This window comes from Lissotriton vulgaris, chromosome 5 (genome assembly GCF_964263255.1).
Source record: "Lissotriton vulgaris chromosome 5, aLisVul1.2, whole genome shotgun sequence".
NCBI lineage: Eukaryota > Metazoa > Chordata > Amphibia > Caudata > Salamandridae > Lissotriton > Lissotriton vulgaris.
In genome coordinates, this window is record NC_141693.1 from 1,224,431,549 (window position 1) to 1,224,456,119 (window position 24,571).

General features: G+C 44.4%; 1 protein-coding gene across 1 annotated transcript in view; it reads left to right on the forward strand.

Annotated features, from left to right (window-relative positions):
* The first annotated feature begins 5,788 nt into the window (after nt 1–5,788).
* PIP4P1 (phosphatidylinositol-4,5-bisphosphate 4-phosphatase 1) overlaps nt 5,789–24,571 on the forward strand; it is a 154,029-nt gene continuing 135,246 nt past the window's right edge. The window contains exon 1 of the mRNA XM_086923046.1: nt 5,789–5,964. Within this exon, the coding sequence (XP_086779172.1) occupies nt 5,847–5,964 (118 nt within the window). The 5' untranslated portion in view covers nt 5,789–5,846. The remainder of the gene's footprint in view (nt 5,965–24,571) is intronic.

Genomic DNA, 24,571 nt, shown 5'->3' on the forward strand with positions numbered 1-24,571 from the left:
GTAAATACCAAGGTAGGAAGAGGCGAGTATGCCAGGCCCTGCAGAGTTTAGTAGCAAATAATGCTTTATCAGATGTCTGGGGGAAAAAGTGGGCAGAGAGGAAGGGTTTTACATACTATTCTGCTCCACATCAAACCTGTGTAAGATTGGACTACTTCTTCGTTTCAAGTATAGTCCTTTCGGACTCAAGGATAGAAAGACTCCCGCGGATCCTCAGTGATCATAATCTCCTAGTGCTTACAATAACTAAGTCAACAAACATTAGACAGCAAAGAGTGTGGACTTTTGAAAGAGGGTTACTACACTAAGATAAATATGTGGATCAGATGAAAAAATGGATTAGGGAATTTTTTGAGATCAATAGAGATAGCTCTGCTACAGGGGTAGTTTGGGATGCCTTTAAGGCGCAGGTCCGGGGGAAGACGTTGAGCTTTAACTCTTTTAAGCGAAAACAGGAGCAGATGCGGAATATAGAATTAGCGGGGGCAGTACTTAAGGCTGAGGAGAAGCTGGAGGAGTGTGTTATGAATGGAATCCCATTAGATACTGTTATGACAGAACTTCTGAAAGCTAAAGGGGATGAATGGGGAGATATTGCCAGAAAAGCTGCGAAAATATATACAACAAAAAGAGAGAGATGTCACGACTTTAGTGAGACAGTAGGCAGAACGCTGGCTATACGGACAAGGCAACAAGAAGCGTCGGGTACTGTGAGGGAGATCAGGGATAATGTAGGCAGGATTCATGCAGATTCAGAGGAAATAAGAGAGGTCTTTAGAACTTTCTATGAGAAATTGTACGATGAATCAATAAGGGCAGATGCCCGGGGAATCAGAGATTACTTACAGGAGATTCCGGTAGTTAAGTTCGCGGATGAGGAGGCAGTAGGTTTGGAAGAGGTTATTCAGGGAGAAGAAATCAAAAATGCTATCTTGAACCTCCCCTCAGGGAAAGCAGCGGGCCCTGATCAAATCCCAATAGAGTTTTACAAAGTGTTCTGGGACACTTTAGAAGGTGATATAATTAGGACAATGCAACAGGCACAGATAGGCGAATCTATTCCTGGATCATGGGGGGGGCGCGGAAATTGTGATAATTTTGAAAAAAGGGAAGCCTTCGGAAGAACCTGGATCATATAGGCCCATCACCCTAATGAATACGGATACTAAGGCATTCTCTAAAGTGTTAGCAACAAGATATGCTTGGATAATAGATAAAGTTGTGAGTAAGAACCAGCATGGCTTCATACCTGGAAGGGGCACTACCCATCACACACGTAAGGTGATAACTTTATTTGATGCTACAGCAGTCTCAGGGGACCCGATTGCGGTCATGTTGCTAGACGCGGAAAAAGCATTTGATCGGGTCTCCTGGGACTACCTTAGGCATGTAATGGAAAGATCAGGTGTAAAAAAACGATTCGTTAAAGCAATCCAGGCACTATATGTAGACCCAGTAGCCTCCGTGCGGGTGAATGGGGGGTCCACAGGACAATTTCGGATAAGGAGAGGTACGAGGCAAGGATGCCCCTGATCCCCACTGCTATTCGCCATTTATATGGACCCACTGAACTTTAGAATAGAGATGTGTGAATTAAGACCGCCATTACTTACACGAACTGGCCAGTGTAAAATATTAGCATACGCCGATGACGTTGCAGTGATTACACCGACACCAACAGAGGCTATTGCCCAAGTTGAAATTGAGGCCTTGAGGTTTGGGGAGATTTCGGGCTATAAACTTAACACTGCTAAGACACAGATAATTAAAAATTGTCACACTATCTGTACAGATGGCCGAGTGATTCAGGCAGGAGCATACTTAGGGGTGACTAACTCGGCCGACCTAGATAGCTTAGTGGAAAAGAATATAACACCTCTAATTAATAAAGTGCGGAAGGACTTGGATAGATTAGATAACGTATACCTATCTATCGTGGGGCGGACGAACGTAGTAAAGATGCTGGTTTTACCTAAGTTCCTTTATTTTTTCAGAGCAATACCCCTATTATTTGAGGCCAAGCTGTTTAAGAATATCAAATATTTGATTAATAGATTCATTTGGGCAAAGGGGAAACCAGGAGGGCACTCAGGTTTATGACACTTCCACGGGAGAGGGGTGGGTGGGCACTGCCAGATTTAAAGCTATATTATTGGGCAGCAGCTTTGCAATATATGGTAGGCTTGGTGGGAGGGGCAGAGTCCGAAGGATGGAGTGAGTTTGGCTCATTGGCAATATATGGCCTGATATTGGGGTCAGAAGCTTAGAACGTACTGCTGAAATATACGGAGCCTAGTTACTTCAAAAGGACACGGTTCAAGATGCTTATTGCGGCTCATGCAGTTTGGAAAGCTTTCGCCAAAAGGTTTGGGCTGGGGAGGTATAATTTCTATACTAGATTGAAAGAAAATCCAAATCTGCCAGAGGAGGTTTTCGATGGCCCTATATTTACAGAATGGGAAAGGAAAGGAGTTAGAAGGGAAGGAGATGTGTTAGGACAGCAAGGGGTCTACCAGTTTTCTGAACTACAGGCAAAGTATGCTCTAGACAATAGACAAGTTTACAAATATTTACAAATAAGGAGTTTTTTGCACAACAAAAAGGGAGGACCATCAGGATTCAGCAAAAACCCAATTATGGAAGTGATTCAAGCAGGGGAGGATTGTACAATAAAATATTTTACGCTGAATTGATAATCTCAAAGGAGGATGATACTGAAAAATGGGCAAAAAAATGGAAAAACAGTTTGGATATTAGTGAGTAAAGTTTTTACACATCTCTAGAAAAGGGATATACACTGCTGTGCTCAGCGCCTCTCCAGGCACAACACTACAAAACTATATACCATCTTTACCACACACCTGCAAAGATAGCTCAGTGGGGAGGCACAACAGGAACTAGTTGTTTTAGGTGCGGAAGTTTAAATGCAGATCTGTTACATGTTTTTGCAGCATGCCCTCACTTGCAACTGCTCGAAAAAGGCATCGAGGGCTTTATAAATAGAATATTAGGAACTGATATTCTTTTAACCCCCTCGAGAATTCTCTTGGGAGTGAAGGAGGATGAGGGGCAACTGCAGGGTGGGGGGAACTCTTGTTTGTTGCTATGTCAGTTATGAGACTCTGCATTGCATCTGCATGGCTGGACCCTATGCAACCTTCATTTCATCACTGGTTGGCCAAATTATTAACAATATATAACTTGGAGACTGAGATTTATGCAAGGAAGGGGAAAAAGGGAAGGAAGCTTGGTAGACAGATTTGGGATCCCATTACTCGATGGAAAGAAGGGAGCATGGACTGAAATGTTAGAATTATAGCATTAGAATTATATATGTTTATTGTATACTGGACCATAAAATGCGAGTCTCGCTCCTTCGCTGTTTTTCCGTTAACCCCATTTTTAGTTCTAATTTTTTCATTTTCTGTCTGTTGGGTAATTATTATTATAAATTGGTGTGAGATACTAAAGTGAAGAGACTGTATGTACTAGAAAGATCTGAAGTATGTTGATTGATTTACATTTTCATTGTATTGTGGCTGAACAGTTAACGGAGAAGAAAAAGTGAAACAAATACTATATTTAGTTTTGATGTAACATATTGCCGTGCCCTGTACGTAAAATTGGGAAAAAAAATTCAATTAAAAAAAAAAAAGGAAGGACAGAACATCTGCCCTTGTTTCGGCAGTAGTAAACTACAGGCTAGAACAGAAAGGCAGGGTCGAAGAGGAAACGAATAAATAAAAGTATTTGCTGTTCTTGAGTGTTATGTGATTTTTGTGCCCAAGTGCAAACACATTTTGCTGCAGATGTCAGGCAAATCTTAGCCATGCCAGAGCCCTCCCAAGTCCTGGAGTGTTTCCTAATGTTGATACACCTTTCTTTTTTTGGAATGCAAGGCGTCCATAGGAAGCATCTATCGTTTATACCAGATTCTAAATCTGGTACTCACGTATATGGCATAGCAACAGTTTATAAGAATACTTGTTACCCACTGTTACTATTCTGTAAAGATCTTCCAGGCAACTTGACAGGGCTCTCTGGAAGCCTGTCAGTGCAGCACTACTTGTCTGTTTGACTAAAATAGAAAGCACAGCTGCGGGAGGAGGAATGAAGGCAAAGAAGATGTTTGGGGTTGGTTAAAGATGCAAGGTAAGGTATATTTTTTCACATTTGGGTCAGGGAGGAGAGGCCTGTTATGTATGGCTCCCCTATTATTCTACTGCCACTGCATGGCAGTTGAAAGCAGATTGTTCTGGGGGACATACTTAATATAGAATTATAGATGGGTAAAAAGTGGTTTACAGGGGATATGTTTCACTGCGGTGTTCTGAATGACATTATAGGCAACTTGAGCTTTGTTCTCATTGCCTATTTGATGGCACTCAGAACTCCTTGATGAAAAACATCCCTGTAATTCACTGATGCCCATCTATAATTCTATATTTCTCTAATCCCTGTTCTACAGCAGAAATGGCTTGGTGGCCCAAATGTCCCATATTGTTTTGGTGTGTCCCATATGAGGCGCCACACCCAACTGTTACCAGGTTGTACTGTAGTTTCCTTTGGATTAAAGCTTTTGTGATGTTTAATGTCCCTTTCCTGCAAAATCAAGTTGCAATAAAATGCTTAAAACCTCGAAAAAATACTAATGTCGAAGATTGTCGTTAAACTGCCCCAGTTGTCCATAATTAATTTCAAATCCCACAGCCTCTCCTTCGGGTAAAGCCATGCCCCTGTAACCTAGCAATACCTAATCTCCTCTGGCCCATCTTCTAACCATGAACTCACATCCCACCTGCCCTCCCATTAATGATCAGAATCAATTTAGCAACTCCTATCAATTTACCCGATCACAAAGAAACTGGACCCTAACCACACATAACCATCAATGTACCGCTAGAGGGTGGTGTTTCATTACAAATATGTCATCGGTTCCCAGGCGGCTATCGCTTCTCTTGATCACACCTTTTAAGTCAAAGTCAACTAACAACGTGGAGCTTCCGGACTCGTACCGGTGTAATATCTGGCATATGTCAGTGTCAACCACATTAGCCTGTTTAGCAGCATTATCCTGCCAGGCAATCTGCTTCTCGATTAATTTCTTTTTTTTTGTAAAGGAAGAATCTTTTAGACGCTGGCCCTGGAGAGTTGAAACTTCAGGAATACTTTTGGCTCTTCGCCTATAAATAGCGCCCTGACACCGCCAGAGCCTAAACGCAAAGGGGCGGCAGATTTACAAGCCCCTTGCGCACTTTTGCGTCACTTTTCCCATTAAAAGTGACGCAAAAGTGGCGCAAGGGGATTGTAAATCTGCCCGCAAGTCTATTGACTTGGCGCAAGTGGCTTGGTTTGTTGATATAAGCTAAATTTCGAATTCGAGGATTATGCCAATATTTGAGAGCAGGCAAGTGGGAAATTAAATATATATATATATGTATTTCTTTCCACTGACTTATTGAGTCAGAGTCTGCATGTAGTAGATCAATTGGTATTTGCGACTGCACATTCATTCATCTATTGACTGGAAATACTGGATTATGTATTACACTATTATATTTTTCACGTTGCAGCCAGGAGAATGTACCCCACATGTGTCATAGAACGCTCTTTATGGGGTACGTAGGCAAGAAAGGAGATCTGATCATGTCTGGGGAAAGCAAAAGCGTTAGCATTTTTAAAGCACCGTAAAGCTGCAGAAGAAGAGGATGTGCGCAGGACCGGAACAGGCCCCACACTGGTCACGTGCAAGGGTCCTTTACGGCTACGGACATCGAACTGTAAACTGCGCCTGCGCAGATTTCCTGGCTGCACCTGCGCATTGCTCTTCCGATTGGCTCCCGGTGATGGCGGACGGTGAAAGATCCCCGCTGCTTCCCGAGTGCAATGATGGAGGCGGGGGGTCCGGAGGCCTGCTGCCTACAGCACCGCCCTACAGCGGGGGAGGACCCGTGCGGCCTCAGGGTAAGGCCTGTCAGAAAAAGGAGGAAGTGAAGATAATTACTTATTTATAGGCATTATATATTCAAGTGTCCTGTGTCACTGGAGCAAGTGGTTTATTTGTTGTTTATGCGCAAATATGTTATCTTTCTATAGAGGGATTCAGGAAGCGCTCCGAATTTCGGCCAATCACTGGAAAGAGGCGGGGCTAAACAAAACATTCTGCTTAATGAAGTCAAGGGTGGTGATCAATAATGGGGGTGTATAAATAAAGGTAGATTGACTGAATTAACAAGGGGTGGTGGGGGTAGGTATATCCGTTGGCAGAGATAGACTGAAGAAAGGGGGTTGGATGGAGGGGAATAAACACTAAGCATCATGGAGAACGAGATGACTCATTAAAGGGGATGTGGGCTATAAATACGATGATGCTTGCACTCCTGGAGTTTTGCATCAGTAGAAGAAAACCGAGCTGTGACTGTCCTAAAATTCAGAAAGAGAAGTAAACCTCAAAGTAGGCACTTATCAGAGTGGGCGGTGGATCTGTACCGTCAAGCTTGTACTTTCTAGAAAGATGATGAAATATCTAAATGGATAGGTAATCGTGAAGGGGAGCTACCAACAAAGCGGGGGCAGGGCAGATGATAAAGATCGATGGGGCTGAGCCTTCATAGTGCGTGGGGCTTAAACATTATGGTTTTTACCTATTAAAACAAAAGTGACAGGATAGAAGAAGTTACATTATGCACTCTTTAATTCGCGATGACGTTACATGAATTGTGATACTTTCAGACTATTGAAAAACATGATCCTGAAGTAGATGGTTGCCTATTTGATTGATAACATATACTATCCATACTGCTATAATATTATCCCAGGTGTGCAGTCAAGCTATATCCGGAGCAGAGCCTTTATATGCCCAAGTACAGCTGTTATACATTCACGGTATGCCCAATTTGACTCGAATGCCCACACACACACAACCCTGCATTCTCTTTTTTTTTTTTTAAGTTTTTTATTAACAAACTGATGAGGAAGACAAATCAATGTACATATAATGAGAAAACAAATATTTACAAAGTAAATATAGCTTGTTCTCTGACGAGAACTTATTTCTTTTTCCACTTGGAGCACGTTACAGCATAGTTCATTTTGTACAAACTGAAAGCGTAACAGCAAAAATGATATAGTTATACACAAAATCAAAGTATCTATCCAACAGACAATGTTGAGTAGCCTCGAGGCCTTCATATAAAATTGCCCCAAATTTTCTCAAATTCTTTTAGTGAGCGGACTCTAAGTTTTGCTAGCCCGAGCTCCATGGAGTTAATTTCGTTGACTAGTGACCACCATTCCCAGATGTTAGGGGGGTTTAGGACAAATCCATGCACCCCCCCTCCCCCCAAAGTCTTTCAAAATTGGGCAAGAAAACAACATGTGTTCCAGATCTGCTGCGTCAGCGAAGCATTTAGGGCATTTAGTACGATCACCTTGGATATTATTGAGAGACCACTTGGAAATCCTTTCCGGTGTATAATATAACATGCAAGTTGTTCTAAACTGTTGCAACCTTAAGCTAGATGATCGTACAGAATTATTGATATTGGATAGAGAACATGTTATTTGTTTGGGTGCTATGTTTAGGCCCATTTTGCTGCTCCACTTTTCGGCTAATTTTGGACAGTCATCGGTTTTGAAGGCGCAAAAGTGTTTGTAGGCTTCACTTATCACTGACTTGTTTTTAGTAGAGTATAAAACAATTCCAAATATCACAATCTAGGATATTGTGTATTTGATCCTTCCTTATTAAAAAGTCCTGTATTTGTAAGTGTTTAAATCGCATTGTTTCCGGCAAGTCCTATAAGATTTGAAGTGTGTGAAAATCTTAAAAACCCTTGTGCGCCATATAGATCTCCCAGAACATTAATTCCCAGAGCAGACCATCTGAGGGCCATACCATCGTTGAAAATCCCAGGTAGACCCGGGTTGCCCCATAGCTGCAATTTCAGATGAAAAAAAGAAGTATTACAGTAGGCTAAAATATTGTCCCATATCCTAACAATTTCTTTGGCGGTCTTGAATTTCACCCTCTTGTAATAGTTAGGGTCGTTAGCTCGGAGTAAAAAACATGTTTGAGTCGGATTTTAGCAAAAAAGTATGAAAAAAAAAGGTATCTTCATTATGTAACTAGGACCAGAGGCGTCTGACAAATGAAGATCAAAAATACAGCTTAACATCGGGAAAGTTTAGGCCCCCCTTATCCGTACTGTTTTTAAGAAGTTTCATCGACCTTCTAGCTTTTTTGTACCCCCAAATAAAACTACTAAATATTCCATCTAGTTGCTTAATAAAGAGTTATTTAGTGTTAGTGGGATGGAGCGAAAAAGATATAAGAATTTAGGTCGTACCTTCATTTTGATGAGATTAATTCTGCCGATTTAATTCAAAGGCAATCTGTGCCGATTTTTTAACAATAAGATAGTAGATTTAATTAGTTCATTATAGTTGATATCATTTATTTCTTTTATTTTAGATGTAATTAGTTCATTATAGTTGATATCATTTATTTCTCTTATTTTAGATGTAATTTTAACACCTAGGTATGTAGCGATTTTGCAGATCTCCGGAACCCTTACCACTGGTGTATGATTAGCTATGATTTGTGTTTTGTGTATATTAAGCTTGTAACCTGATACTTTGCCAAATTTACAACCCTCTGGTAATCCTTTGTAGTGCCTTAATAATATCAGGAGAGTAGATGGCAATATCGTCGGCATATGCCGTAATTTTTAATACCTGTTCATTAGACCTGAAAGGTGCAATTTGGGGTTGCGCCTGGAGAGCATGTAAAAATGGTTCAAGTGAAAGAGCAAATAATAGGGGTGATAGGGGGCAACCTTGACGGGTGCCCCGAGAAATCATAAAATCTGAGGAGGTCTGTCCCACATAACTAATTTGAGCTGAGGAGTTATCATAAAGTGCCTGTACCCATTTTAAAAAATGTCCACTAAACCCAATTTTAGTCATAACGTGCCAGAGATAGTCCCACCCCACTCCGTCAAAAGCTTTTTCGGCATCCAACAAAATCATGCCGAGTGGGGTGGACTCAGTCTCGGCCAGATCAAACACTGTTATAGCCATATTGACGTGAGTGGTAGTATCTCTCCCAGTCACAAATCCATGTTATTGTGGATTCACTATTTTGGGCATAAGAGGAGCCAGCCTAGTTGCTAAAATATTTTTGCATCAGTGTTGATCAGAGAAATGGGTCTATATGACCCCCTCTCTTCCTTTGGTTTGCCTTTTTTTAAGAAAAAATATTATTTTAGGTCTATTCCATGAATTGGGGGCCCTTCCGGTCATCCTGATAAATTGTATGACCTGTAATAGTAAGGGTACTAGTTCCTCTAAACAGATTTTATAGATCTCGAGAGGAACGGTATCTTCCCCTGCGGCTTTTCCTGCAGGTAGGGCAGCAATAGCTTGACAAAGTTCTTGTCTAGTGATGTCTTCAGATAGTGGGTCTGTTTCTGAAATATCAACTAAGGTTATTGAAGTCTCATCTAAATAGTTCTTTATTGTAGCATCGTTCGGGGTAGAATCGGGAGTGTACAGGGTATTATAAAAATCGACCAATTGTTCCAATATATCGTGCGGTTGATCATATAGCTTGTTATCAGAACCTCGGATATTAGCGATCAAAGAGCTGGCTCTATCTTCCGCTACTTTGTAAGCCAGGATTTTGCCAATTTTATCCCCACCCTCATATTGTGCAATTTTAAATTTGTGTATATTAGCGCTATTTTTTTGAATGAACTTTGCTTTTGTTTCAGATTTTAATTGGCCTAATTTAAGACCTATTTCTACTGTTGTTGGCAAGTTTAACCGTAGCGCTAAAGCCAGCTGTACTTCCAGGGCAGTGATATTGAAGATCAGGGATTCACTTAGTTTTCGGCGTTCAGAGTTTTGACTAAACGTATTCCTGCGTGAATCCACGGATACTTGCCTTGCAAGCGTCCCAGACCACGCTACATGTGGCAGAGTTCTGGTTAATTTCTATAAACTCAGTGAGATGAGCTTTTAACTGTGAAATGTAAACAGAATCTGATGTTAAATATCTGGGGAAAGAGAATGGTCTGGGGCATGTACGAGTATGTGGAGTATCAAATATCAGCATTATGGGGTTGTGGTCTGAAGAAATTCGAGAACATACCTCCAATAGACTAATGTTCAGTAGATTAACATTAGCTAAAGCCATATCCAGCCGTGAACATAGTTTATGGGGCGCAGAATAATATGTGTAACCAGGGGTGTTTAAATGTAGATACCGCCAAGCATCTCTGATATTATGAGTGCGGCATAAATCTAAGATAGAAGCTCTGGTTTTACACATCCGGTGAAAGCTCCCGGGCCTAGTAGTATCTAATTGATAGTCCATGATTCAGTTAAAGTCCCCCATTATAATGAGCTCCCCCTCCCAGTGTAAGAGTTTTACATTTAAATGATCAAAAACCCTAGGTTCATCTTGGTTCGAGCCGTACACCACACAAAAAACGTATTTATGGTTTTCAATGTTCACCTGAGCAATAACCCATCTACCATCTTTATCGTGAGCAGATTGAAACATTTCTATCTTGAATCGTTTATCCTTAAGAATTGCGACCCCGGGGGGAGGAGCTTCGCGGGCAACCAAGATGGCCGCGTAAGCTCGGAGCTCCGCGGACCCTCCGACCCTCCGCAAATATCCTGCTGGAAATCCTGATCCACGTTGGTGGATTCCACTTGGTGGATGGTCGCAGACACGGGAACTGCTTTCCGCTTCCAAATTGGTGGCTCCTAGGCGAAGTTACGTTGAGCTGAACTCCGTGCCCGATATGCGCCATTGTCTAGTGGGTGGCTGCTGGCTCTACCGACGCTCCGCATGATTGGAATGCGAAGCGGATATTTGTGGTCCTTGCTGGCGAAGTGTTCGTAGCGGCGGAGTTGCCTACCTGGGTGACTGCTGATTTTGCCTCTGTTCTATTCCTTTGCTCTTTGTTCGGGTGGCGTAGCCCTTTGTCCTCCTTGGGTCCATCATGGCGGGCAGAGGGGACCCCGACAGGACATCGAACAGAGGTGTTCGTAAGGTGACTCAAACGCAGCTGAACAAAATTGACCGATATGCCCAGCAACGAACTTCGCCCACGGTCGTGGCCTCATCTAAAGACCTCTAAAGAGCTCGCCTGAATGCTCTGAGCCTACCCTGAGTGATGTTATGGGGGCCATCGCGGGCATTCGGTCTGAAATGCAAAAACAACATGAGGTCCTTACTCACAAGGTGGACACTTTGGCTGTGGATCTCAACCTGATCAGGCCTGACTTGGGAAAGACCAACGATCGGGTGAAATCTCTTGATCTCAAGACCTCCAGCCTGACTACCGACGTTTCAGACCTGCAAACGGAGGTCCGGACCCTAAGGCTGGCCAACGATCAATTCTCTAGGAGGCTGGAGGACTTTGAAGGCTGTGCCAGGCGGCAGAATGTCCGCATTATTGGTGTTCCCGAGGGAGCGGAGGTGGCGGCAACGGACCTTTTCGTGGAAGACCTGGTGCAGACACATCTCGCACCCTCTGGCCTGAGCCATTTCTTCTCAGTGGAGCGTGCCCATCGGGTACCGGGCGGCCCGCCGAAGTCGGGTGTGGCGCCTAGACCCATCATTGCCCGGCTCTTCAACTTTAGAGACCGGGATGTGATCCTTCAGGCGTCCAGGAGGCATGGACCGCTCAAATATCAGAACTCTGAGGTACACTTTTATCCGGATTTCACCAGGGCCGTTCAGAGGCAGCGTCAGAGCTTTGCAGGGGTGAAACGGCGCCTGAGAGACATGGACTTTAAGTATTCGATGCTTTTCCCTGCTAAACTTCGGATTGAGCACGAGGGCCGTGCCCTGTTTTTCGATGTGCCAGAAAATGCAAGCGACTGGCTGGACACTTTGCCGCAACGACGGGAAGAACATGGCGAACAGTCTGGAGGCGCAACTGGTGGTTCTGATCTCTAGGACTTGGTTCTGCTGAGCTGATTCTAGCGGTTGGTGTCCCTACTGTCTGTGACTGTTGATACCGATGCTATTCCGATTTTGATACTTCTCCTGTCGTTAACATGGAGGGTGGCGGGAGGGGTTTGTGGAGATTCCTTACTCCTCTAGGGGCTTTCTGTAGACTAGTTTATGGGGCGACAGGCACACTGCTGGTTGGGGGGGCTATTTAGTCTGCTGCAGGGGTGCAGGGTGGGGGGGTGGTGATGGGAAAGTTTGTTTGTTTGTTCCTTTTTCTCTCTTTCTGACTCTTGGGCAATGGGTTGAATGCACTGTTCAGTTTCATTTGTTTTTGTGGCTTGTTGGGGTTGGGTGGGGCTGGCGACACGATGATGGGGGGTAGGAAACTACGAATACTCAGTTGGAATGTTAACGGGTTGGGTGACCGCATCAAGAGAAGGGTGGTGATTCAACTGATTAAACGCCACATGCCTGATGTTGTTCTCCTCAGGAGACGCATCTGGTTGGGAACACGTGCAAAGCACTCAATCGCAAAGGGTATAAAATGGTGGCCCACTCGGGGTTCTCTTCGGGGTCTCGGGGGGCGGGAGTCCTTGTTCGTACGTCCCTTCCGCTTGAGGTTGACGTCACTCTGATCGATGAGAGAGGGCGGTACGCCGCAGTGGCGGGATGGTGGGAAGGGCGTGCCCTGACATTACTTTCAGTTTACGTTCCCCCGGGCTTGCAATCTAGCACTTTCCAAGACCTTGGTGGCGCCATTTTAAATTTGCCTGCTGGTTTGTTGATAGTGGGGGGTGATTTCAACTCGGTTTGCTCTGGCTTCTTGGACCGCCACCCGCCTAGAGACCTCCGAAGTTCCCAGCTGTGGTTGCCATCCTTCCTTGAGACCATGGGTCTGGTGGATAGCTGGCGGCTTTTACATCCCACGCTCCGTGGTTTTTCCTTCCACTCCGGCGCCCACGGTAGTCTTTCTAGGATAGACTATGTTCTTACACTGGCTGCACATGCGCCTGCCGTTTCCGAGGCCCGTTTTTTGGCGGGGGGCATTTCCGACCATTCTCCGCTGTGGGTCTCTTTCGACTTTGACATTGTCTTGACGGATCGGCCGGCGGCCGTTAATCCATGGTATTTCCGCAATCCCAAAACTCGCAATCTCCTGGCCAAGGCCATCGACCTCTACTTTTCTGAAAATGAGGGATCGGTTGGTTCGGCCGCGACTCTATGGGAGGCGTTTAAGACTGTCTTGAGGGGTGAGGCTTTCGCTCTTATAGCGGCGGCCCGTAGAGTCAGGGACGCGGACTTGGTGCGCATCGAGGAGGAGATCGCGGAGCTCGACTCCCAGTTGGAGACAGAACCCGATCCCGCTCTCTTGCATGATCTTTCCCTCAAGCAGTCGGAATACCGCGACCTTGCCACAAACGCTGCCCTTGCTTTAGCTAAGGAACAGCAGGGTCGGATATACGACGTCGGCGACAAGGCTGGGAAGTTGCTGGCCTGGCTGGACAGGAGAGAGAGGGCTAGCCGTGTTGTACCCGAGATAATGGGGGATGACGGAGTTGTCGTCTCTGACCCCAGTGCCATTGCTGAGTCCTTCGCTGACTACTTCCGAGGCGTCTACACCTCTGTTTCGGACCGGTCTGAGACTGACTCGGCAGCGCTTCTCTCGACCGTCGAACTCCCCTGTCTTTCGGACGAGGAGCGCGACGACTTGGAAAGGGACATCTCTGTTGATGAGATCGCCCTTGCGATCCGCTCATTGCGTTCGGGCAAGGCACCTGGCCCCAATGGCATCCCGGTTGAGTTATATAAGATCAGGCCGGACGTGGTTTCCCCACACCTGCGTTGCATGTTTCTGGAAGCGCGTGATGCCGGCCTACTTCCCCTAGACCAGAGGTTGGCCACCATTGTGGTCATCCATAAGGAAGGGAAGCCGAGAGACTTGCTCTTATCGTCCCAATTCTCTCCTTAATGCGGAGCCTAAGATTCTCGCCAAGCTGCTCGCTAATCGACTGATTGGAGTTATCGGCGACTTAGTGCACCCGGATCAGTCGGGCTTTATTCCTCACCGCAACACTGCCCTTAACTTGCGTAGACTCCATGGCGTCCTGGCTAGGGCCCACACCCTGGAGGAGCCGGCAGTCCTTGCTTCCTTGGACGCCACAATGGCTTTTGATTCTCTCGAATGGAGGTACCTTTGGGCGGTGTTGACGAAGCTCGGTTTTGGCCCGGTATTTGTGGGATGGGTGAAACTACTATACGCCGACCCACTGGCTAATGTTGCCGTTAATGGCCGCATCTCGGCATCCTTTGCCCTTCACAGAGGCACTAGACAGGGTTGCCCCTTGTCGCCTCTCTTGTTTGCGCTCGCCCTTGAGCCGCTCGCGGCCATGCTACGCATGCACCCGGATCTGCACGGCATCAGCTGGGCCCCTGGTTTCGAGGACAGAATCTCTCTCTATGCCGATGATATTCTGCTCTACCTCACTTCCCCTTGCAAGTCACTTATTGTGGCATGCGATGTACTTAGGCTTTTTGGAGGCTACTCTGGCCTGGTTATCAACTGGGCCAAGTCCTCCCTGTATGTACTGAAAGGGGACACACCGCGCCTCCCAAGAGGCTGTAACATCCAGGTGGCCAGCCAGGGCTTTAAATACTTGGGGATTTATATCTCTGGTAATGCGAAGGTGCGATACGACCATAATTTGCTTCCCCCTCTTCAGCGCCACCGGCGTGATATGGAGGGTTGGCGTAAGCTTCCACTTTCCTTACTCGGACGCGCAGCATTATTTAAGATGATGTCTTTGCCCAGGTTTCTGTACGCCCTGCAGAACACCCAGGATCCGGTCCCCGCCCGCTATTTTCGGGAGATCGAGGGCCTTCAACGTGCCTTGCTCTGGGACGGCCGTCCCCGCGTCGCTATCACGAAGCTCACGCTTCCGTGGTACGACGGGGGTATTGCATTGCCAGATGTGCGCAGATACTACTGGGCCTCCCAGTTGGCGGCTATCAATCATGGTTTCTACGGTCCGGGAAATAGCCCTGGCTATGCTATGGAGAAGTGGCTCCTGTGTGGTGGAAATTACTACAGGGCACTGTACTCGAGGTCTCTGGATAGGCGGATGACGGGTCCAACGAAAACTGCGGTCCACATTTGGCGGACGATTACCAAGGCGCAGGGCTGGCAGGGCAGGCTGACCAGATTCACCCCATTGTATAAATCCGATATTTTGGGCAGGCTATGGCACACCAAGGGATTTGATAAATGGGACCTCATAGGTATTTCCAGGGTGGACGATATGATCTCAAAAGGTGAGATTAAGACCTTCTCCCAGCTGCAGGCTGAGTACCAGCTGGGCAACTCTGAGTCCTTCCGTTATGCCCAGTGGCGACACGCGCTGCTCTCTGCTAAACCGGCAGAAGGGGCGATTCCAGAAAGCTCCCCGTTGGAGGACAGGGTGTTGGATGGCCACATGCCTGACAGTGCCATCTCACTGTCGTATAAAAAACGAATTAATGTTCGCACTGACCTCCTCCTCCTCGGTGTGCGGGATCTGTGGGTGCGTGATGGCCTGGAGATCGACGACGAGGATTGGCAGAGTGCGGTATCTTCCCCTAAGGAAGTGGCCATCTCCTCTCACCTTCGGCTGGTGCAGTTCAAAATCTTGCACAGGGTGTACGTGACTGGCCCCCGGCTTGTGCATATGGGCTACTCTACCGATGGGCTTTGTCGCCGTGGTTGCGGCGCCTCTGCTACTTTTATGCACATTCTTTGGGAATGCCCCGTCATAGCCTCCTACTGGAAACGTGTACACCGGATCATGGACGAGGTTACTGGAGTGGTGGCGACTGCGGAGGCTAGGAGGTGTCTCCTCAACATTTGGGAGCCGTCCGACCACACTGTGGCTCAGACGCAGTGGATGACCCTCGGCAACATGGTGGCCAAACGCGATATCGCGCAGAAATGGGGGGCTTCGACAGCTCCCCTGGTGGTGCAATGGAAGGCCAACATGGATTGGTGTATGTTTAGGGAAAAGACGGTCTATGTTGCCAGGGGTAGGCCTAAAAAGTGGTTGAAAGTGTGGGGGGCCTGGAACGCTTACAGGGGAGATATTTGCTTGCCCCCGGAACCTGTCTCCTTGGAAGAACATTTGTCACCTTAACCTGTGACACCAACTGTCATACGCTGCAAACCTGAATCCTGTTCCTTTTCCTTTCCCCCTCCTATCCTGATCTATTCTCCTGTGTTCGTGTGCCCACTATTCCCCCCACCCCGATGCCCACACTTCGAAGGTTTCTACTACTCCATTGCCTCTCTTTAGCGCCCTTTGGCGTTTTCTTCTTTTTTCTTGTTCTATGTTTCTTTTCTTACATAAAATAATAAAACAACCTTCACTGTACTGCGATAATTGTTTTTGCACTATTTCTCTCCTGATTACTAAGCTGCCTTGCCTCCGGGATGTTAGGCTGAATAGCTGTGTGCATTTTTTAAATAAAGGTTTTAAAAATAAAAAAAAATAAAAAGAATTGCGACCCCTCTAGTTGAAGCCCCGAAAGTAGAGCATATTACTATGTCATATCCTAGTTGACAAAGTAGTTTTTTATCCTTACCAGCTATATGCGTTTCGGATAGCAGCATGAGGTGAGGGTTATGTAATCTCAGCTCTTCCGAAACAAGGCGTCTTTTATTTTTACTGTTTAGCCCCTCTACATTCCAGGCAAGACATTTTTACTTTATGCATTTAAAAGCAAAGCAAACAACATAATAATAAGCCAAGTGGAAATTTTCTATCCATAAACTGCACAAAAGTAAATATTTGCTCATAACTTTATCCTTAATTGCATGTTTCTCCATCAGATTGAAAACACATTTTTACCCCCCTGACCCTCCCACCCTGCGGAGAACAGAAAGCTCCCTCCCCCCACCCCCCTGTCTCCGACCCGAACCGGTGAGGGACCACCCTTCAGCTGCCGTTGGAGAGGCAGCAATAGCGGCAGACCACCTGAGGGGACCCCACCAACCCCCCTTTTTTTTTGTTTTCCTTTTTTAAATAAAGTTACCTGAGAATAACTATTCCTAAAAAAGAAAAGAAAAGAAAATACCCATCACCCCCTGAAACGTAGTCTCCTTAACTATTGTATCAGCATAGTTATAATTCTAGCTAATCAGTTATTGTAGTAATTAGAATCTAACTTTTGCTTAAGCCGGATATAAATTGCTCGGCTTCTCTTGTATCATTAAAGAAATGTGTGTCCCGCCTTTAATAACTTTAGGTCGAGCAAGCTCCTGGAGATAAGCCTGACCCCCTAAAGATTTAATTGGATCAATCAGTTTACGTAGTTCCCAGTGTCTGTCCATAGTGGCTTTGCTAAGATCAGAGCGAACAAACAGCAATAAATTCCCTTTAGTTATAGGGGCATTAGGTCGAGCTTTCTGCCAAACAGCCTGTCTCAATAAAAAATTGCCCAAAAAAATGAGGAAAGGACGTGGGAATTTACTTTCTTTGTTCTTTTGGATTAAGGGTAAGCGGTGTGCCCGCTGAATTTGAGAGTCCCAGTCTGCTAAGTCTGGAAAAGCTTTTTGCAATAGACCTACAAGAAAGGTCTTTGGGTCTGAGCCTTCAGATCCTTCCGGTGCCCCAAAAAGTCTCAGGTTTGATCTTCTCTGCCGATTTTCTTAGTCCTCAACTTTCAGTTGAAGGGACGTTATCTGATTATCATGTTGGCTAACTACAAAATTCATACGTGAAGATGCTTTCGCTACGCCTACTACTCGATGCTACAGCTCTTCGATATCCTGCGAGACCCCGTTAAAAAAACCTACAAAACACACATTCAGTGCCACAAATTGTAGCCCACAACTCCCAGCACAATGAAGAATAGAAATTCAGTGCCTCAAACAATAGAAAGTAAACATCTTGGAAAAAGCCAAATAATTTCTATTTATAACGTTGAAATCTGAGGAAAGGGAAATACAGGCTTGCAACTTTAAATTTTCTTTAACTAGTCTCTGCTCCATTAATTCGCATAGGAAGTTCCAGCCTGGCAATCTCCTGCAGCATCACAATTAAACTATGCCAACAAACCCCAGGCCTGACTCCTGTCCTTCTTGGCACAGATAATTTCATAGCCTTACAAGACACGAGCCAGAATGACATTTGGTGTTCCAGAATTACCTTTTTGTGTAGGTTGTTAAATTTAGAATCTAGATTTCTCAATGTGAGGATTTCACATACCTGTGAATGTGCTTTGGTCTGTATCGTACACTTGACCATGGCACTTCCCATGCCATGATTGGGAGGGGGTAGTTGCAAGAAGTGACATGTCTCCTGGGCCAAAATAACGTTTAAGGTTTTTTAGAGTCTGTCACAAAATATGAATCAAGATCCCTGTTGAAGTTGCTGGACTAGGGATTTTATTGTTTGAATAAAATTGTTTCTTTATGATGCGTACTTTTACACTTGAGGAATGCTAAATTAATAGCTGCCTGTAAATCAAAAGACTGTGTTAAGTAGGGCATGACTGTATTTGAGCTGCTCAACCTGCAACTGATGTATATCTGTCTTCAAGTGCATTAACCAAATGAGCGTTCTTACCAGAATTTTGAAGATAATCCTTTCAAAAAAGAGCTTTGGTTGGACATTAGTCTGTACATTGTATTTGCTCTTTACAACAATACAGAGCTATCTTTGCAACACTACTTGATATTTTCCAACCAGAAAGCTGGATGCGCATTTATTTCTTCGAATAAAATAGTATTTGTTTTAGACAATGCAAATTCTATGTTGTGTTACGGACAAATGCACTACAATGCGTTTCTCATAATTAGCTTTCAGACATGATGTGCTCTATGTACCTTTTTTATCACTGAAAGCCTAAACGACATATATATGGTGAAGTTGTGTATATGTGTGTGTGTATGTATGTATGTGTGTGTGTGTGTGTGTATGTGTGTATATATATATATATATATATATATATATATATATCTATCTATCAAAGAAGACAAGTGTAGTTATTGAAGCAATATCCAGAGCACCAACAAACACTTCAATTGGATAGGCATCATGATGGTTTCCCAGACGTCCATCTCATCCTTTCTTAGCAAAGAATGAATGTAAACATGGCTCTTAAAAGAAACATTCGCTTTCTGTCACTGATGAGGTTTCTATATGCTATGGGTCACAAGAGAAGGGCTAGGTTAGTAGGGGGGGGGGATGAGGACCAAGAGATAATACCCCTGGCTACATGCAAATGACATCCATTATGTAGTGGCTGTCCAATTTTAACCTGCCTTTATTGAAACATACATTGAACAAACTCAGCTACTTGTGCAGCCATTGCAGTCTGCCGAGCCACTAGGGTTTGCTCCCCACCAAAACCCTTTCTTTTAAGGTTTTAAGTGAGTTAATTCAGCAGCCAGTTCAAGAATATTATTGTCCTTGAGTGTGCAAGGGGAGTACTGCGGTAGTTTTCCATGGTGCAATGTGTTTTTACAAATGAAGTTCTGTTGTAGCTTTAAAAACATGCGTTGAACATTGCTATGTAAGTGTTCTGTTATGCTTTGATTCTATAACTCAGTGGTGTTCCTCGGACAGAACGTTATCAACTGTCTGGAGACGAAGCACCAATCGTACACATCTGTGAGAATAAATGTTAACATAAAACCTACTACCGCCCTCCTCGATATTATCAGAAAATTGGCAACGAGTTCCAGCCAGGAGAAGTGAGATTACCAGCTTGGTGCATGGATCTAATATGGCTGTCTTGATGTAGGCATTACTGTTCACTCCCCAGACAAATGGTGTAGTTGAGAAGGCGAACTGCATGGTGAAGGGTGTAGTGCAGATTAAGAGAGGGGCTGTTAAAGCCATGGTGTGTGATCCAGTTTGGGTTTATAGAACCACAGAAAGTAGTTTGAATAAGCAGGTTCCTTTAGTGTGATGAGGGTGCCGAAGGCCAATACCAAAATGTCACCAGCATGGACAAAACCGTTGGGGGGGGGGGGGGGGGGGGGGAGGGTCATGAAATGATCAAAGGTGGAGGAGAGGCGAAGGAAGAAAGGGATATAAGGTTTAAAGTAGGTGAACTGGTCAAAGTAAAGGCAGGGCATATAGAAATGTGTCTGATGAAAAATTGTGGCCTGTTTCAAAGTTGAAAAAAGTGCATGATTTGTTTGTGATTTTAGAGAATGATAAACTGTGCAACTTGAGAAACATGGCATTATATGGGAAAGGAGATGTGAGCAGTGTGGAAGATGTCGAGAGCTGCAGCAGTTTCATGTTGCTGGATAATGGGGAGGTGTTGGGCAGTGATGTTAGAAGAGATGATCATACGAATTCCAGGAGCAATGCCAGACATCATGAGCCCTATGAGAGGGGAGATGGTGGTGTCTCAAACAGCATTAGTCATGACAGTGGACAGAGGTGGCAGATAGGAGATCTCTAGGAACACAGAGGTTTGGCAGGCCATCTGGGTACTTACAAGATTATGTAACATAATTACATGTTTGTGAGTTTTGTTCTTTCTTTGCTACTATCAGTTAATTATGTAAAGGGTAGATTTGTTGCGTCTTTAAACATATATGTAGAACATTTTTGTGTAAGTGTTCTGCTTTGCTTTGTTTCTATGACTCCGTAGTTAGTCTTCCTTGGCCAGACAGTTATCTACTGGCCGGAGTCATCTCTGAGAATAAATCTTAACGTTAAACCTACTACTGGCCTCCTGGATATTATCAGAAAAAGTCACCTCCGATTGGGCAGTTTTGAATAGTTCTATCCAATGTTTAAGAAAGGTGTTGCCTGGTGCTGATGGGGTAGAATACCAATCTTGCATTGTTCAAAATGTAATATAGCTCAATCAGTAGCCTGTCTTTTCTCTAGCTTTGCCCAATATGCCTGCTTCTGGATTGGCTTGGGACAAGCAAAGCAGCTCCTCCTTCTCCTTGTTCGTGGACTTTCTGTGTTCTCAGCAGGATGAATATCCCACATTTGAAGGCCCATTTGACATACCAGGCACTTGTTCATTCTTACTTTTTTTTAATCAAGTGGTTGCAAAGTCAATGGGTCTAGTGTAAGTTGCGTTACCTTTCTTTTTTCCTTTGCCAATACTTTTTAGGCACAGCTGGTTTTGTATTAGCTAAAATACTTGCTTGTTTGTAGATACAGAATAGCCAACACATAATGCTGCTGCAACATGATGATGTGCGACTTTATGCGTTACCATTAAAAAAAACTCTTACTGTTTCAAGACTGAACATGCCAATATAGACGCAGAAAATCAAAAATAAAATGTGAAAAAGTGCACCACCGCTTCCGGCCCTCCAAAAAAACAGAAAAAAAACATTCTCAAAAAATTGGAAGGAAAGCATGGAAAGGTGCAAGTCAATGCCACTGCAGGGACACCTGGGAGTTGTGGGGTAGGTAAATGAGGAGCTGGGAGGGGACCATGGGAGGGGTAGAGTCGAAAAATAAATAATTAAAAACAGACGCTACTCTGGAACCCATAAGGATTAATGTTGAATTAGTATGGTGAAACATGAAATTAATTTGAGTAGTGGATATGTTAGTCAATTATTTAATTGAGAATGGTTGGGGAGGGTTGGAAAAGGGAAAAAAGGTTGCATTTATATAGCGCTTGTAACCCTGATGGGGTTTGAAACGCTTTATTGGCAAATAGCACGCTACTCTGGAACCCATAAAGGATTAGTGGTGAATTAGTATAGTGGAATATGGAATTTGAGAAGTGAACATGTTAGTCTGTTATTTTTGATTGTAAATGATAGTGGAGTGATAGAAGAGCAAAGGGGTGTTTTTAAAAACATTTTTTTTAGGTCCTAGCAGTAGGAGGAGGCTTTTGGATGAGTAAAAAGGGGTTTTGGATGGTAAGAGTCAGAGGGAAGTGTTTAGAAAGGTTTGTTTTGGGTATCAGTATAGTAAGAGGTGTCGGATGATGCAAGGAGGAGTAGGGTAGGAGAGTCAAGAAAGGGTTATTTTGGGGATCATAGTAGTGGTATGGGGTTTGGGATAAATGAGAGAGTGGATGTAGAGGATATATGGATAGACGTATAGGGTGAAAGATAGGGTAGTGCATTGGAAAGAGTAGTAGAAAGAAGTTTGAGATGAGTCAGAAAGTTGGGGTAGAATATATATTGAGAGAAATATAGGATGAGAAATAGGGTAGTGCATTGGAAATGCTAAATTGGAAGAAAGTGCTAAATATATACATCCATAAGTACATTGAAAGTCTATAGATATTGTTGGGAGTTGAAGAGGATAATAATACAATAACCTCAAGCTCTAACATTTCTATATACCATTTAACCTTAGGAATGGAAGCTAATCGGAGTTTATTCAGAGAGATTGAATGGAACTATTACAAAAGAACTCGGTTCCAGACGGTAGCAGCAGCCAGTAAAATTTGGAAGAAAGTACGTAAATTAATTAATTTAGGAATTTTGACTTATTATACCCCACTAAATGCGGCAAAATTGCTCCCAACCATTTGTGGTGACAGTGTGGCGAGGGCCTGGCAGGTTAAAGGGATTAAGACACTAGGTGACTTATATGATCAAAGTGGAACGATCAAACAGTTCTTAGTATTAGCACAGGCTCATGGGTTACCACAAGCACACTTTTTTAAGTTCTTGCTAATTAGGGACTTTTTAGTCAAACATAATTTGAAACTGATATCTAACCCTTTGATGGAGGCTCTAAAGGCTCATAGTAGAATTGGTGAGTTGTATAACATTTGAAGTTCGGGTAAGAATGATGATTTGGAAAAACATAAGGTATATTGGGTGGAGACTAGGTGAAAATGAGATAGACATTTCAATGGAGTAAGCGATTACAAGAGCTAGGGAAGTCCTTATGTCAGCAAATTTACAAATACAATTTTTTAAAACTTTATTCAGGTTATACTATACACCTGCGCGTATGAAAAAATGGGGCAGCCGCTGTGATGGTAAATGTTTTCGATGCGCTTCATCCGATGCGGATATAGATCATGTTTTTTATACCTGTGTTAAATTGCATCCCTTTATACAAGATATGGAACGATTCTTATCTGACATATTAGGGAGACCTGTTCGTATAACTCCTGCCTTGATGCTTTTAGGGATGGGGCAGGAAGTTTCAAAGGGGGGAAGTTTATACAAGTATAGACTCTTTTTATTTGTAGCAATGACTATAGCCCGTTTATGTATAGCGGGGGATTGGCTTTGTCCTGAGCCTCCAAGATTCGAGGTTTGAAGGGCTAAGCTATACAGAATAGCTAGCTTGGAATTTAGTTTATATTCGTTAAAGGGGGCTAGGAAACGGAAATTGGGTCTTATGATTTGGGAAATTTTTGTTGGCCCATATGAATGACTGAGAGTATCAGTATGCAAATAGCAAGGAGTTATGGAATATACCACTAGACTAGCAGTAGTTGTAAACATAATATGGCAATTACACTGTTTAAGCCAAAGCTCAAATGGGGATATTTGCAATTCTAAGTTAACTTCATTCTTTTTCAGGCTGTTGTCATTTATGTTTATGCAGCGTGTTATCTTGATTAATTTTACTGAGAAGGCTCAATTACATAATGTACGAACTGCATGCAAGGATTATATTGTGAAATTATGTATTGTGAAATGTCTATCATACCTTGGAAGTGTGGAATCTAAATAAATAAATAAAAAAAGAAAGTCTATAGATGCATAAAGGAGATAAGTATATGCAGATTAAAGATGTTGATAGAGGTTCAGGATGAGGAATGGGGTAGTGCATTGGATTTGCTTTTCAGGAGAAAAGTAACAGATGCACAGTTCCAAGTACATGGAGGTACATAGATGCACAATGGAAGCAAGTACATTTAACATAATCTCCTACGCCGACGACACCCAGCTGATCCTCTCCCTGACCAACGACCCCGCCGCCGCCAGAGCCAACCTGCACGAAGGGATGAAAGAGGTAGCCGACTGGATGACGACGAGCCGCCTGAAACTGAACTCAGATAAGACGGAGGTCCTCATCCTGGGCTCCTCGCCCTCCGCCTGGGACGACTCCTGGTGGCCCCCCGCCCTGGGCACCGCACCCAAACCAACGGACCACGCACGCAACCTGGGTTTCATCCTGGACTCCTCCCTATCCATGACCAGGCAAGTCAACGCCGTCTCCTCGTCGTGCTTCAACATCCTGCGCATGCTGCGGAAGATCTTCTGGTGGATCCCCACAGAGACCAGGAAGACCGTCACCCAGGCCCTCGTCACCAGCCGACTGGACTACGGCAACGCACTCTACGCCGGAACCACCGCCAAGATCCAGAAGAGGCTCCAGCGCATCCAGAACGCCTCGGCTAGACTCATCCTCGACATCCCACGACACAGCCACATCTCCGGACACCTAAGAGACCTACACTGGCTCCCGGTCAACAAGAGAATCACCTTCCGCCTCCTTACCCACGCACACAAAGCTCTCCACGATCAAGGCCCGAGCTACCGCATCAACTTCTACGCTCCCAAACGCCACCTCCGATCTGCCAGCCACGCCCTCGCCGCCGTCCCACGCATCCGCAGAGCCACCACAGGAGGAAGGTCCTTCTCCTACCTGGCCGCCAAGA